This window comes from Electrona antarctica (genome assembly GCF_951216825.1).
Source record: "Electrona antarctica genome assembly, chromosome: 12".
Classification (NCBI taxonomy): Eukaryota; Metazoa; Chordata; class Actinopteri; order Myctophiformes; family Myctophidae; genus Electrona; species Electrona antarctica.
Genome location: NC_136793.1, coordinates 33542347 through 33556808, shown reverse-complemented (window position 1 = coordinate 33556808; position 14462 = coordinate 33542347). Strand labels below are relative to the sequence as shown.

The 14462-nt window shown below is 44.2% G+C and overlaps 1 protein-coding gene across 4 annotated transcripts; it reads left to right on the top strand.

Moving 5' to 3' along the window:
- Positions 1–1031: 1031 nt before the first annotated feature.
- On the top strand, positions 1032–13419 carry dnajb5 (DnaJ heat shock protein family (Hsp40) member B5). 4 transcript variants are annotated; one of them, XM_079515242.1, is made up of 4 exons: positions 1032–1080; positions 3626–3913; positions 4836–5536; positions 13167–13419. In XM_079515242.1, the coding sequence occupies exons 2-4, from the start codon at positions 3703–3705 to the stop codon at positions 13398–13400; spliced, it is 1146 nt and encodes a 381-aa protein (XP_079371368.1). In that variant the 5' UTR covers positions 1032–1080; positions 3626–3702; the 3' UTR covers positions 13401–13419. The 4 variants fall into 4 exon arrangements, with proteins under 4 accessions (XP_079371368.1, XP_079371367.1, XP_079371366.1 ...); XM_079515241.1 differs by lacking the exon at positions 1032–1080 and adding an exon at positions 1196–1574; XM_079515240.1 differs by lacking the exon at positions 1032–1080 and adding an exon at positions 1551–1650.
- The last annotated feature ends 1043 nt before the right edge of the window (positions 13420–14462 follow it).

Genomic DNA, 14462 nt, shown 5'->3' with positions numbered 1-14462 from the left:
CTTATCTTATGATCATTTGCCTAACGGACAATATCCTCACACATCCCCTGATATACACACTTGCCAGCCAGATGCACAGGGCTGGCGATGGGGTTGCCTGGCCGTCACGGCAGATAAAAGGGCACAGCAGACTTGCTGTCTGGCAGGTTCTCCTGTTGTCATGGAAACCAGCAGTGGGTCAGAAATGGTTCCTGGAGCGTTCCAGTGCAGCACGTGAAGCAACTCAACTCCCACTGTCTCACACTGATCATCATTGGCAATTAGGATGAAGACAAATCAAACAACAAACAAAGCCCCCTGCTCCCACAACCAGATGGTGTCCTGTGGCTGTGTGTTGACATTAACATGCATCTCACTCAAAATACCCATGACGTGTCATTGCATGCTACATAGTCCAGCTCTCTGAACAAATACGAGTCTAATTAGTCAGGTGCACGTATAGTGATCAAGTATTATTAATGAATAGAGATTAACGCCAATACATGCCACGTTATCCAGTTTACCTGTTTGTGGGATTCTTGGGTTTTTATAGGTTTTTATACTTGTTCCCATACAGTAGTAGTACTACAGTATCTGTCAGAGCGGCTTGGCCTGAGTGAGGGATGTTCCTGTTTGAATAGCAGCTGTTCCTATGAGACAGCTGCACTTACCACAAATCCCAACGTTGCCAAAAGACATACTCAGCTGGACACAAGGGAATGTCCCCACTCTCCGACATTGTCCAGAGATATCTGATAGAGTTGTGAAGGCGGCCAACAATACACCAGTGTGAGTGTGCTACTTTAGTTTACCTGTAGCTTATTAATGTGATTTGTGTGTGTGTGTGTGTGTGTGTGTGTGTGTGTGTGTGTGTGTGTGTGTGTGTGTGTGTGTGTGTGTGTGTGTGTGTGTGTGTGTGTGTGTGTGTGTGTGTGTGTGTGTGTGTGTGTGCGTGTGCGTGCGTGTTCGCGAGAGAGAGAGTGAGTGAGAATGGAGAAAAAACAGAAATGCTTAATTTTGAGTCATTCCTCTCCCCTGTAATGGTGAAGAGGTGCAAGAAAAGTGGGTGTCTATTGAGGAGTCTGACACATCCTCAATCAGGTATGCTGCCCAGTGCCTGTATACCTACTTCTCTCACTCTCACTCACTCTCTAGCGCGCGCACACACACACACACACACACACACACACACACACACACAGTAACTACTATTTGTTCTGTGGAGTAGGGCTATCAAACTCAGTCCTGGCTAGAACGCTCTCTCTCCCTCTCTCTCTTGCTCCCCCCACCTCTTGTTCTCTCTCCCAGTCCCTCTCTCCAAATATGTCTGTTTTTCTCAGAGCGAACCGTCCGTATAACTGACAACAACAACCAGTCCATGAGTCCAGACGTCCAGTCGGAGCTGCGAAGGAAATGAGTTGATGATCGGTCAGATAGATCAAAAATATTAATCCACGACTTTACTTAACGAGTGGGCTACTTTATCCATCCAACATTCTGCAAACTTTTTGCGTTGAGGAACTTGAGGAGGAGACTGGAGAGTGGAGCTGGTTGTTGCCCTGGCTGGGTGTGGAGTGGAGACAGGCTGAGGGAGGGTGGGTATTTTTCTCACTACATTGCAGTCGGACCAGGCCAGCAAACATCGGTGCGATCTGGAGACAAGAAAGCTCGGTAGGCTACCGTATTCTAAACACGACAGTTTATCCGCCGGACAGGTAACAGAGGAAAAATAGGCTAACTGTTGAATTTGAGCTGTAGTGCAGCTGTGGGGACCAAAATGTAATTATTGCTTATAAGTAAAATGTGTGTCTGCAGGCCAGGCCAGGGCTGTCACCGTTGTCGCAGTCTGAGGTGTTAGAGTTTATTCCCGGGTTAGTAAAACGTCAGTGTTTGATCATCCGCTATTTCAGAGCCGGTGATGTGCCCGGCTTCGTGACGTCATTTAATAAGGCTCCGGTGCAGGTGTTGTGTGAGGCAGAGACCCGGACCATGCCGTTGTGACAGTACGGACCATGCTGCTCTCTGACACTCCTCGTTTATACATCACCATTCTGGTACGATTGATGATATTTATTCCATCATGTTTAATTTGTATCTCCTGTAGCCTATATACATTCCGTAAACTAGCTGTAGACAATTAGCGCAATAGACTGATTGAGTGTTTTCCTTGCCTGCCTGCAATGTCCATGTCAAAACATGTATGTATGGTTGCTATCAGCAGTATTTTGTGGTTGTGTTTGTGTTCCATAATCCATGCCTATTGAGAAGAAGAGAAGGTTATTATATCCCTCTCTGGTTACTAATTGGTTACATATATTTGTGTCAGGCTCAGGCTATCATAATTTTATCGATCTGACACGTGACACACGTTGGATCCTTGTATTTTTTCGGTCGCCTTTTGTGTTTCAGTGTTTGCCAACTGGGTTCGATTTTCAACAGCATGCATTGCGGTGTGTTGTGGCTGACGATAGGAGAGCCTACAGGCATTTTCAACATTCAGCTTGTCTGTCTCAACTGTACGGCACATTGCTTGTTTGAACAGCAGGGCTTCTGCTTAACCATTACTAAAATTAGTCCATTTAAAATTAGAATTGAGGACCGAGGAGTTTAAACATGTGTGTGCCTACTATGAATGAACAAACCAGAATGTGTAGAAGCCTTTTGCTAGCCTAATCAGGTGATGGGAATTCCATCACTGACCATTTTCCTTTTTTTTTTACTATAACAGTAGCATAGTAACGTAATATTCCTATACTGTAGCAACAGCTAGAAGAAATGGCTGACTAGATTCCTCTAAAGTGGTCCCCACTTGAATTAATATGCCTTTGTCTCCCACATAACGTGCATCACTGTCCAGCTTATTGTTAAAATCCCTGGGCTGTGTGCATGTGCCTAGCCTGTGCACAGTAAAATCCTCAATGTTAATTTTAACCCCAAGAGTGTAAAATGTATCCAAATGGGCTCTTATTATGAATACTGTCAGTCCCCAAAGGCTACTAAACCTCTGTGTCTCTGTAGGGGCTTTATGACAGCACAGGTGTTTGCATGAACATAACGGCACATACCAGTCCATTGCTAGGATGATGAAGGGGGTCTTTCAAATCCTTTTAGCTTTGCTCCTAGTAGTGCAAGTCCTGCAGGGAGGGAAGTGAAATCCCCACGGTGCGCTACCCACTGCAGGGCTCGCTTGTCCCAAGAGGAGAGCTATTTCTCATACCAAATGGTGATAGCCTCAATCAGAATGCAACGTGTATAGCCCAGTGGTTCTCAAAGTGGGGTGACGGTCCCGGAGGGTTCCCAGCAAAATATAGCATCAATACCAGTTAAGCAACTTGAGCCTTATATACATTGGCTTGTAAAAAAAAATGACAAGTTCACAAAGCATTTTGAGCTTATAGATCTGCTATTTTCAGTAATTATACGCTAGTATTTGGGGGAAAAAATTAAAGACACAAATCTTGTATGGGGGTCTCTGGCACAAAATGTTTTCTGATGGATGTCTGCGACATAATCCAAATTAATTAATTTGGGGGTCCTTGACATGGAAATGTTTGATAACCACTGGTATAGCTGAGTAGATACTGTTAATCAACTATCTACGAGTAATACAGGTCAGGACTCTAATCAAGTATCGTCTCCCCATCAGTGAGTGTGCCCTGAGTCAGTCAGGGGGTCCCAGTTTTCCCAGTCGTCCCAGTCCGGAGAGTGTGTGCCTGCATAGTGATGGGGAAGGACTACTACAAGGCCCTGGGCATACCCAAGGGTTCCAATGAGGAGGAGATCAAGAAGGCCTACAGACGCATGGCGCTCCGCTTCCACCCTGACAAGAACAAGGATCCCAATGCAGAGGAGAAGTTCAAGGAGATTGCAGAAGCCTACGAGGTCCTCAGTGACTCCAAGAAGAGGGTGATCTATGACCAGCTGGGAGAGGAAGGTGAGGAGAAGTGTGTGTGTGTGTGTGCGTGCACGTCTGCTGATCTCTCTGGTTCTCTATCCATTTAATTGGCAGAATCACAGTATCGTACGCACATACGATATATTTTCAACATATTTTCAAGTGAAAAATGCAGTAAGCGACACTGTTGTCAAACAAAATGTATCTGTAGATCCGAGAGCTTTCAAAGTGAAGCCTTGTTGGTCAGGAGTTGCGCTGGATTAAGATGTATTTAGAAATAGCTCAGTAACTGTGCCTAATATGATGAAGGAAGGCAAGCAGCTGACTCACTTTCTGAGAGAGATTGCTCTCCTCTCTATTTCATTCTTTCTGCCTTAGTTTGTGCATGTTGTCTTGAGAGTCCATTGTGATTCTTAATGTCACTAACACAAACCCGGAGCCCATATATGTGCATAACATCCCACATTTTAGCTCTCTACTCCAGCAGCGTGGGTGTCTTGATAGACAGACAGGCCTAAGATCATAACGTGGTGGGGGATATGAATAGCAGCGGCTGACGTAGTTTGTGTGAGTGTATGTGTAGGTGTGTGTGTGTGTGTGTGCTGTACAGTGTGGTACTCAGACTTATCAGTTCCTCCTGCTGTGGGAATACTCTCACCCACGTTGGGTCCACTCCACTCACCTCCCAGCCAAAACCTCTTTGCTCAAAATATACATTTCTAACCCAAACTCTTATGTCTGGTGTATTTTTTTTACCTGTCCAAATAATCCTACCTGTCTTGGTAGGACAATTGAATTGAATTGAATTGAATTGCATTGAATTGAATTGAATTGAATTGAATTGAATTGAATTGAATTGAATTGAATTGAATTGAATTGAATTGAATTGAATTGAATTGAATTGAATTGAATTGAATTGAATTGAATTGAATTGAATTGAAGTCTCATATTCCTCTTTCAGGCTTAAAGGCAGGAGGAGGCAACAGCTCTTCAGGTCCTGCAGGCAGCTCAACATACCACTACACCTTCCATGGAGACCCCCACGCCACGTTTGCCTCTTTCTTCGGGGGCTCCAACCCCTTTGACATGTTCTTCGGCTCCAACCGCAACCATGGCCGCACCAACGGTTTCTCCTCCTTCCACAACAACCACGACCACAACAACCATGACCACAGCAACGACCAGGATCACGACGCCGACATGGAGGACATGGACGACCACTTCGCTCACTTCGGTCGGCAGTTCGGCTTCCACCACGGCGGCATGAACGGCCACCCGGGGGAAGGCCGGCGAAGGCGCGGCGCCGGGGGCGGCCACTCGGAGCGTCTGGGGGCCAGCCACAAGCAGCAGGACCCACCGGTTGTCCATGAGCTGAAGGTCTCGCTGGAGGAGATCTTCCATGGCTGCACCAAGCGCATGAAGATCACCCGCCGCAGGCTCAACCCCGACGGCAGGAGCATGAGGACGGAGGACAAGATCCTCAACATCGTCATCAAGAAGGGCTGGAAGGAGGGCACCAAGATCACCTTCCCCAAGGAAGGGGATGAAACCCCAGAGAACATTCCTGCTGACATAGCATTTGTGTTGAAAGACAAAGGACATGCCCACTTTAATAGAGACGGCTCCAATATCATTTATAACTGCAAGATCAATCTGAAAGAGGTGGGTGGATCCGCCCGCTCTTCTATCTATCTATCCCTTCTGTCTGTCTGTCTGTCTGTCTGTCTGTCTGTCTGTCTGTCTGTCTGTTGGTTGATCGATCAATCAAATCAATAGATTTGTCTATCAATCTAATCTAATTTACTCTAATCTTGTCTGTCTCTGTCTGTCTGTCTGTCTGTCTGTCTGTGGACCTAACAAATTGATCTGTCTGTCTATCCATCTTCATGGTCACATGTCTCTCAAATCTACACCACGTTGTGCAGCAGTGGAATTCAGTGAAGACAGCTAAAGGCAGGCCTATCAACTGTATTGTCGCTTTAATTTTGTGTGTGTGTGTGTGTGTGTGTGTGTGTGTGTGTGTGTGTGTGTGTGTGTGTGTGTGTGTGTGTGTGTGTGTGTGTGTGTGTGTGTGTGTGTGTGTGTGTGTGTGTGTGTGTGTGTGTGTGTGTGTGTGTGTGTGTGTGTGTGTGAGTGTGTGTCTGAGTGTGGTTGCCCTGCTGTCGTGCATGATCATTGAGGAGCAGTGAATTCGCTCTGTCACTGCAGTGCGAGTGAGCCAGCAGGAATGTGGTGTCCCTGTGTGACCGGCGGAGAAGCACAGTCCTTCTCTCACTCTTAACCCTGTTAATGCATATGTTCATGTATATACAGTATACTGTACATTAACAGTACCTACATGTTCATGTATCAGTGTGTACCGTAAATACACCACAGCACGTTGGCACGTACATTATCAGTATATCGTTGCTGTTGGGTGGAAACCAAATTAAAACCATTCCCTTTTTTATTATTATAATTATTTTTTGCTAAATGTTTATCCCACGATTTTGTAACCCTTTGATGTTTACCCGGTGCCAATGCCTATGCTGTAATCCTGGGCGCTACTCTCCCTCTGCCAACCTCACCTCATACATCTTCAATGTATGTATGTAGCAGGCCGCTTCTAATCGCGTGACAGGGGTTTCCCTGGTATGATGTAGCGTGCGGAAGGAACACGTTATTCCAACCAGTTCCTCCTTGGTACCTACACAGGGAGAACATGCAAACTCCACACAGAAAGGCCCTTTCGCCAACACCACCGTCCTAGGGTATGGGCGCTGATGACTCTGGAGGAGAGAACACGCGCCCAGTGCCCACAGCGTCCCCGCTGGGAATCAAACCTGGGACCTTCTAGCTGTGAGGCGACTGCGCCACCGTGCCCCTTAAAAACATTTTACAATGGTGAAATTTGCCTATATACAAGCTCAAGCTTGCAGATCGGTATTTTCACTATTTTTGTGTGACATTCTTGTATAGTCAATTATTAGGGCAGTATCAGTAGGTACTGTATACCGTCCGTACACCTACCTACAGTACATGTTCATGTACTGTATCAGTCAGTATGTACCGTACACCTAGCTTCATGTATCAATACACACCTACAGTACCATCTGACAACACATTCACACACAGAAGCATGCATGCACATGCTTTCGTTCATTGTACATACTGTAAATTATATACAGCACTTGTACTATTTTCAAGCATGTCACAACATTGTGTGTGCGCACACACATGAACATGCACACGTGCGACACGCAAGCGTGCACACACACACACACACACACACACACACACACACACACACACACACACACACACACACACACACACACACACACACACACACACACAACACATTCAAAGATGGATTGTTATGTGAAGGTGGCAACAGTTTGGGCTGCTATTAGTGTGACTGGCAGGGCATTTAATTAGCTCCTACTATGGGGGCAGTAGGCCCAGTTCAGCTCTGGTCTGTCTGTGAAATTAAACTAATTGTAATGATGCTGCCAGTCATATGCCTCTCATGCTCTAGTCGAGTGGTTTGAAGAAGAGTTTGTGCTTCTACGGTCTGGGTTTCTTAATCATATCGCTTTCCTTGTGAAAGCAGCCGCGACTTAGAAAAGGTCTTCTGGGCTGTGGCAGGCGTGGGTTGCAGCCAGCAGGATGCAAGGATTGGAAGCTGCAGGGGGAAATAGAATTTCTATGACATATTGTTAAACCTTTCGCATTTGTGGCACCCCTTATGAGCAGAAGTGAATGTGGTTTTGGAAGTACCCTCTATAGCACTGTTTCCCAAACAGTGGGTCGGGACCCATTTGTGGGTCATGGACACATTTCTTTGGGTCCCTTAATTTTCTTCCCTACATTTTATTTTTAATTATTATAATTCCAAAAACACTCCCAAAAAAGCTAAAGTTTTCATGAATAAATACCAAATTAATTCGTTTTCTAAGTAATCTTCTTGAATAAATAAAACTAAAATCTAAGACATTCCATAGATTAGAAAACAAATATTTAAGAAGTAGTGAAAATACCTGATCTACAAGTTTGTGAGCTTGTAGATCTGCTATTTTCACTAAGTTGGGGCCCGGGGGATGGTATAATTTCTCTTTTGGGTCACAGGCTAAAAGGTTTTGGAACCACTGCTCGATAGAGCCCTCTCAACCGAAGTCCTGACGTCAAACTCGTGCATCCAAAAAGAATTTGCATAAAAATCTCATAGATGTATTTTGAATTACATTATATAAGAACTGCCTTTTTATCATGATGATGTATTGACCCACATGACGTCATGAGACAAACTCGTTCGCCGATGGAAGGGAGGGGGCTCTCTGTATCGTGTTCGTGTATGATATTAACAGTAGTTATATTTGATCCAGTCTGTATTTGGAGAAGATTTACCACTGGGCGGTACCCAGAGGTAGCGCAGGAAAACTACAGTAGACATCACGATTCACTGTCACCACTGAAGCATGTCATGCTCCGTCAAAACATTTCTGAGATTCCTTCGACTTTGTGACATCACATTTATTTGACATCACTGTAGCTAAAATAATCGTTCCAGTGGTGTCTGAGATACAGAAACAAGGACGCACAGACACGCGCATTGACAGGGGTGAAAACATTGTCTTCGACTCCCGGCCTGTCAACTTGGTGAAGACAATAAATACACAAAGCTGTGTACACTATAGAGACAGTCCAGTGAAGGAAAATAAACTGCTGCGTAGACAAATTAAACGAGTTTGTATTTGATTAAACCTGCACAGTAATTGGGCTTGCACTGCAGAATATTCCATAAATACTTTGTCATAGTTGCTCACCAAAAATAGCCGATTTTCAACTGAGAAGAATAAATTAGAGGTTATGCTCTCGCAGTTCCAACATAAGAGACTTAATTTGGATGCAGCAGAGAGAGGGAAATGAGAAGGCAGGGAGAACGAGAGGGAGAGGGGGGGTATGAGGGAAGTGGGTCAGATGAATTGGTATCCAAAGCAAATAAAAGCTTGTGTTCCACTGAGACACTCTGCTCTGCTCTGCTTCCAGGAGCTCTGAGGTGTGATGCCCTGACTGGATGTTTAACGCTGCAGTAAAAAACACAGCCACAGTACTAGTGCTGCACAATTTATCGAAAAAAATGATAGAGATCTGATCAGACACCTATACAATCTAATTTTGTGAAGAGCCATGCAGCACTAGTATACTGTCCAATTCATTTTAGTTACTCTTTTTGTTTATGTTTTTTAACTTTTTTAAATAAATATTTTCATGGAAAAAATTTGAATCATATGAGAATCGTGATCTTCTTGTGGAGGAAAATCGAGATTCTCATTTGAGAAAGAATCATGCAGCACTACACAGGAAATGTGTGTCCCTATTCTGACTGAGGCAAACATTTTGACGCATTGTGAACTTGATTGGCTATTGTCGGTGAAGAGATTTGGTGTAAAGGGGAAAAAGAGCAGACCAAGTACCGAGCCAACTCGGGTCAAGTTTACTGTATAGAAAGCCTCTACACTTCGTGTTTAAACCTGAGTTTAAGCATTGCGCCATTCTTGGAACCAACGCCTTACAATTGCTCCTTGTTGACTGTTTGTTGTTGTTGTTGCTCCAGGAACTTTCCCTTCTAGAGGAGATTGTTTTTCTGGGAGACTATCTGAGAGCATAGAAATACTGCCAAGACGTTAGTTCTGAGTGTACCAATTTGCACATTATTATGACAGTAGTAGTAGACTAGTAGTAGCTAAGCTATATAACTTAGCATGACTGTCAGATTGACTTACTATCAACTAACCTACATCTATTACTGGTACCATATCAAAAACACTAAGACAGTCTTTGCAGAGTGATGTTATTGAGAACAGGCAGTGCTACTATCTCCTTTCTCTCCTCTTGCAGCAGCGGAGGCCCTGTCGCAGTTTTGTGCTAACTGTAACTGCTGAGCTCTAAGAGCTTAATGGACGACACTTCACATCTGCACCTCTGATATCATTTAGGCTGGCAAACATATGCTATGTCATTTGATTAACTCCCGTCCTATAGACTGTTAGTTAGTTTTCAGGGATTGTTGTGTGATGGTTGTATTACTCAATCTCTATAATAGATGCATGCCAAGATTGGACCTGAAACTCAGAGGCTCCGAGGAACTTTTTAACCAGTTTCTTTCAAGGTGAGCTTTAGAATATTTTCTCAAGAAAAATGTGGAGGGGGAACTTTAAGATTTAGTTCTCTACGACAGCTGACAGTACGACAGTGATTGACTAGTCGTTGATTGACGCGTGTGTGCTTGTGTGCGTTCATGCTTCCTAGAGCTTTATTGTCTGATCTGAGGCTTATTCTATCAGCGGGTCCTCAGATCAGCTGGCACTGTGTGTTGAGTGCCATAGCAACCACTCTGTGTGCCACTGGACTGGACTTGTGAATTGTGATAGTGAATGGAACCATGTTCATAATGGGGAGATGAGTCAATCATCAACATGACCAGTCATAGGCTTGCTATAGCAGAGGAGTAATTTATGGGAAAGAAGTGACCACTTAAGCCGTATTTCAAACATGCCAGCTAAACTAGCTGATCATGATGCATTGTGCGCTTATAGATCTGCTAATTTCTCTATTTCTATATTTTTTACGTTTGGCTAGAATGATCAAATAGAGATGGCAGGTTTTAAGTGGGTAATGTGATTGAAGACAAGCAAACACGTGTCAATAACGCGTGTCACATGTACAGTAGATGGATCACATGTACAGTAGATGGATCACATGTACAGTAGATGGATCACATGTACAGTAGATGGATCGGTGCCAACTGAGATGGATCGGTGCCAACTGAGATGCACTCAGTGACGATCTAAAATTGGATTGATCTGATGAAAAAAATGTTGAGGTGGAGAATATACTCATAAAAAAAAATACATTTGAGGTTAAACGTGAACACTATGGGGTGGAAGATTGGCAGTTGCCATCCCCTTGGACCCCAAATGACGCTCCTGTGCTATAGGTCAAATACCCACCATGTACTGTAGATGTCATGTGCATGATATAGTTCGAAAGGAGGGTGACATCACGTTTGGAAACGTTGCTGTCTATTCTGTGAGGCAGCAGCTCTGCCAGACTGAACCAGAAACACTCCATATGTCCACCCCTATATGTGCACATCCTATGCCTGTATTTAGGCCAGGTGCTGGACATCAAGGCATCAAGGTGAGAATCAAGGATAAAACATACGCACAGTGTTTTTAAGCTCCAAAAAGAACTTTGTTTTATTACTGGCAACGTTTCGAGCACAGCACCTGTCCTGCACCCTACTCCAATCACAGGGACAACATCCCTGTCTCTCTACCCCTCAGAGGTGCTTAGTACCTGGGTTCCATTCCCGATCACGATGACCATTGCTGCGTGTCACTCCCTCCCCTTCTCTCTCTCCCCATTTCCTGTCAGTCTACTGTAAACTATCAATAAAGCCAAAAATATATATATCTTAATTCTCTGATTTCTCTATCCCCATTTCCTGTCAGTCTACTGTAAAGTGTAAACTATCAATAAAGCCAAAAATATATATATCTTAAAAAATAATTAAAAAATACATGTAAATCATGAATGATGTTCGTTTGTATAATATTTGTAAAATAAAAGGGTAAAAATGTTGTGCCAGTAATAAAACAAAGTTTATTCAGCTTAAAAACAGTGTTCGGATGTTTTATCCACTCCTTGATTTGCCCCTATATGTTGACATTAACCCACTAGATGAGATGAGGAAAATTCCTACAAAGACGAGTAGAGTAGAGGCCCTAGCCTGGCTCCAGCCGATGAATCGCTAGCCGCCCAAGCCCATTAAAAAATATATATATGTTCTGGCGAATAATGAAATGAAACAAAATGAAAATTCAGGCTGAGTATCAGGCTATAGAGGCACTGATTGGGTATTTAATTTCAAGTCGTAACAACAATGCAATGCTACTTACTCTCTGGCTTTCTCAATCGAGTAAGGAGAGACGTATGTATTAAACAATCCGCAAAGATGCACTTCTCAGTTTCACTATTAATTAGGTAGAAATTCAAGCACACTGCAGTGTGGTGTGAACGGGTTCGATGCAGTTCAAACTTGAAGTCGAACCTCTTTTTTGCTCATCGCATCACTCCCTTGGTAAGTAAAGACCACAAAATAATTATCTCTACTGAGAATATCAATCAGAAACTTTATTCACATATTTGTTGATTCAGACAGCTGTATCTAACCAAGGCAAATCTAGTGCAGTTCTCTTACCGGATGAGCCTGTGAACTCCTGATAACCACAGCTCCCCCAGCCTGAAGTTTAAGTTCTCTCTTTACGCTCTGACAGGATTCAATGGGCTCTGTGATAAGGCCCAGAGAGAGAGAGAGAGAGAGAGAGAGAGAGAGAGAGAGAGAGAGAGAGAGAGAGAGAGAGAGAGAGAGAGAGAGAGAGAGAGAGAGAGAGAGAGAGAGAGAGAGAGAGAGAGAGAGAGAGAGAGAGAGAGAGAGAGAGAGAGAGAGAGAGAGAGAGAGAGAGAGAGAGAGAGAGAGAGAGAGAGAGAGAGAGAGAGAGAGAGAGAGAGAGAGAGAGAGAGTGAGTGAGTGAGTGAGTGAGTGAGTGAGTGAGTGTGTGTGTGTGTGTGTGTGTGTGTGTGTGTGTGTGTGTGTGTGTGTGTGTGTGTGTGTGTGTGTGTGTGTGTGTGTGTGTGTGTGTGTGTGTGTGTGTGTGTGTGTGTGTGTGTGTGTGTGTGTGTGTGTGTGTGTGTGTGTGTGTGTGTGTGTGTGTGTGTGTGTGTGTGTGTGTGTGTGTGTGTGTGTGTGTGGCTCCCCACCTCCTGCCCTAGCCCGTCTGACAAGCCCTCCAACTATTTACGACCTCAGCCGAATCCTTACTTCATTAGCTCTAGCTATGAGTCCGCAGCTAAAATTAGTCCCCAGTGCACTGCACTCTGCAACCCCCAACTCAGACACGCGCACACATACACAGCGTCCAAAACCGGAAAACATTTCCAATGCTCAAGTAGCTGGCATTGCTGTCCTGCTCTTTGGGAATTGAGCCACGGCCAGCCAAGTCATGTTTCCTGATTAATGCAAAATATGTGCTCCGTAGACCAAAAGAAACACTTACAGTGGTCTGATTTATCATGTGTGGTGCTGTGTAATTTGAATGATACCGTGAAAGGCAGCAAAACAGAAACTTATGTTGAAGATATTTGGTTGGTCATGGAAACATGAAGTCATCTACCTTGGCATGTAGTTTATATTAAAGATGCTTAACTATTCTTCTCTTCCCTTCTCTGCTCTTTCCTCTCTTCCCAGGCATTGTGTGGCTGTACTGTTAGCATTCCCACGTTGGAAAACCGTGTGATATCGCTCCCGTGTCACGAGATCATCAAGCCAGGAACGGTAAAGCGTGTACGAGGGGAAGGCCTGCCATTACCCAAAAGCCCATCGCAGCGTGGTGACCTCATCGTAGAGTTTTCCATTCGTTTCCCTGACAGGATCCCCCCTCAGTCCAGGGAGATTATTAGACAACACCTGCCCCAGTCTTAGGGAGACTTGACCCCACCCCCCTCCCCAACACACACACACACACAGTCACACACACACACACACACACACACACACACACACAGTCACACACACACACACACACACACACAGTCACACACACACACACACAGTCACACACACACACACAGTCACACACACACACACACACACACACACACACACACACACACACACACACACACACACACAAACCCTCAGACTCAACATGGCCCTTCCGCCACTGCCAAACATACAGAATACACAATATTTGATAATCTTCCTTTCTTTCAACAGCCGTGACGTTTTGTTTTATTTGACCATATTCTATTCATCTTACTTCTAGTTGCCACTCCAAAATTCCCAGCCTTGTTTTTATTTCACGTGGTGTTAAACAGACACTAATATATACAGGGACTTTTCTAGAGGAAGAGCAAAGTGCCAAGACAAACTGCAGTATTGGGATATTGTTGTTTGTGTTTATTTTGTGTACGCACAGAGACAGTAATACCGAGGATGAACTCGGGCTACTTTTTGCTTTTACCGGGACTTCTTTTCTTAACTCTCTAATTTTTTATGGTTTTATATGCCGTCCAGCTGGCCCGGTCTTTTTTGTTTGTGATACAACAAACGAAGCATCCAATATTTACAAAAACTAAAGATTTTCTGGGATTTTCTTTTCCAAAGGAAGTTTCAAATAGGATTATTTGCTTTCACCTTGAGTGTGGAACTGACATCAGTTTCAGTGTGTCTGTCAGTTCAGTTTAAACTTAAAATTGCCTGTTTTCTTAGAGCTGGACAGAGCCTCATGCATGACCTCTTGGTGCCAACCAACAGTTTTGGAATTTATCTCTCCGCAAGTCAGAACCACAGTCCAACAGCTGTATTGCAATGGGTGCTACACTAGGTGAATTGCACCAGAAGTCCCAGACTATACAATTATGTATCTTGTGTTTCTTATGCTGCTTTGGAAGATCTGAGGTTGACAATCACATAACAGCACAGTAAAGCCAAGCAAAGAGAGTATTGAAGTTCTGCCATCACTCCGTTATCCCCTGGTCATGG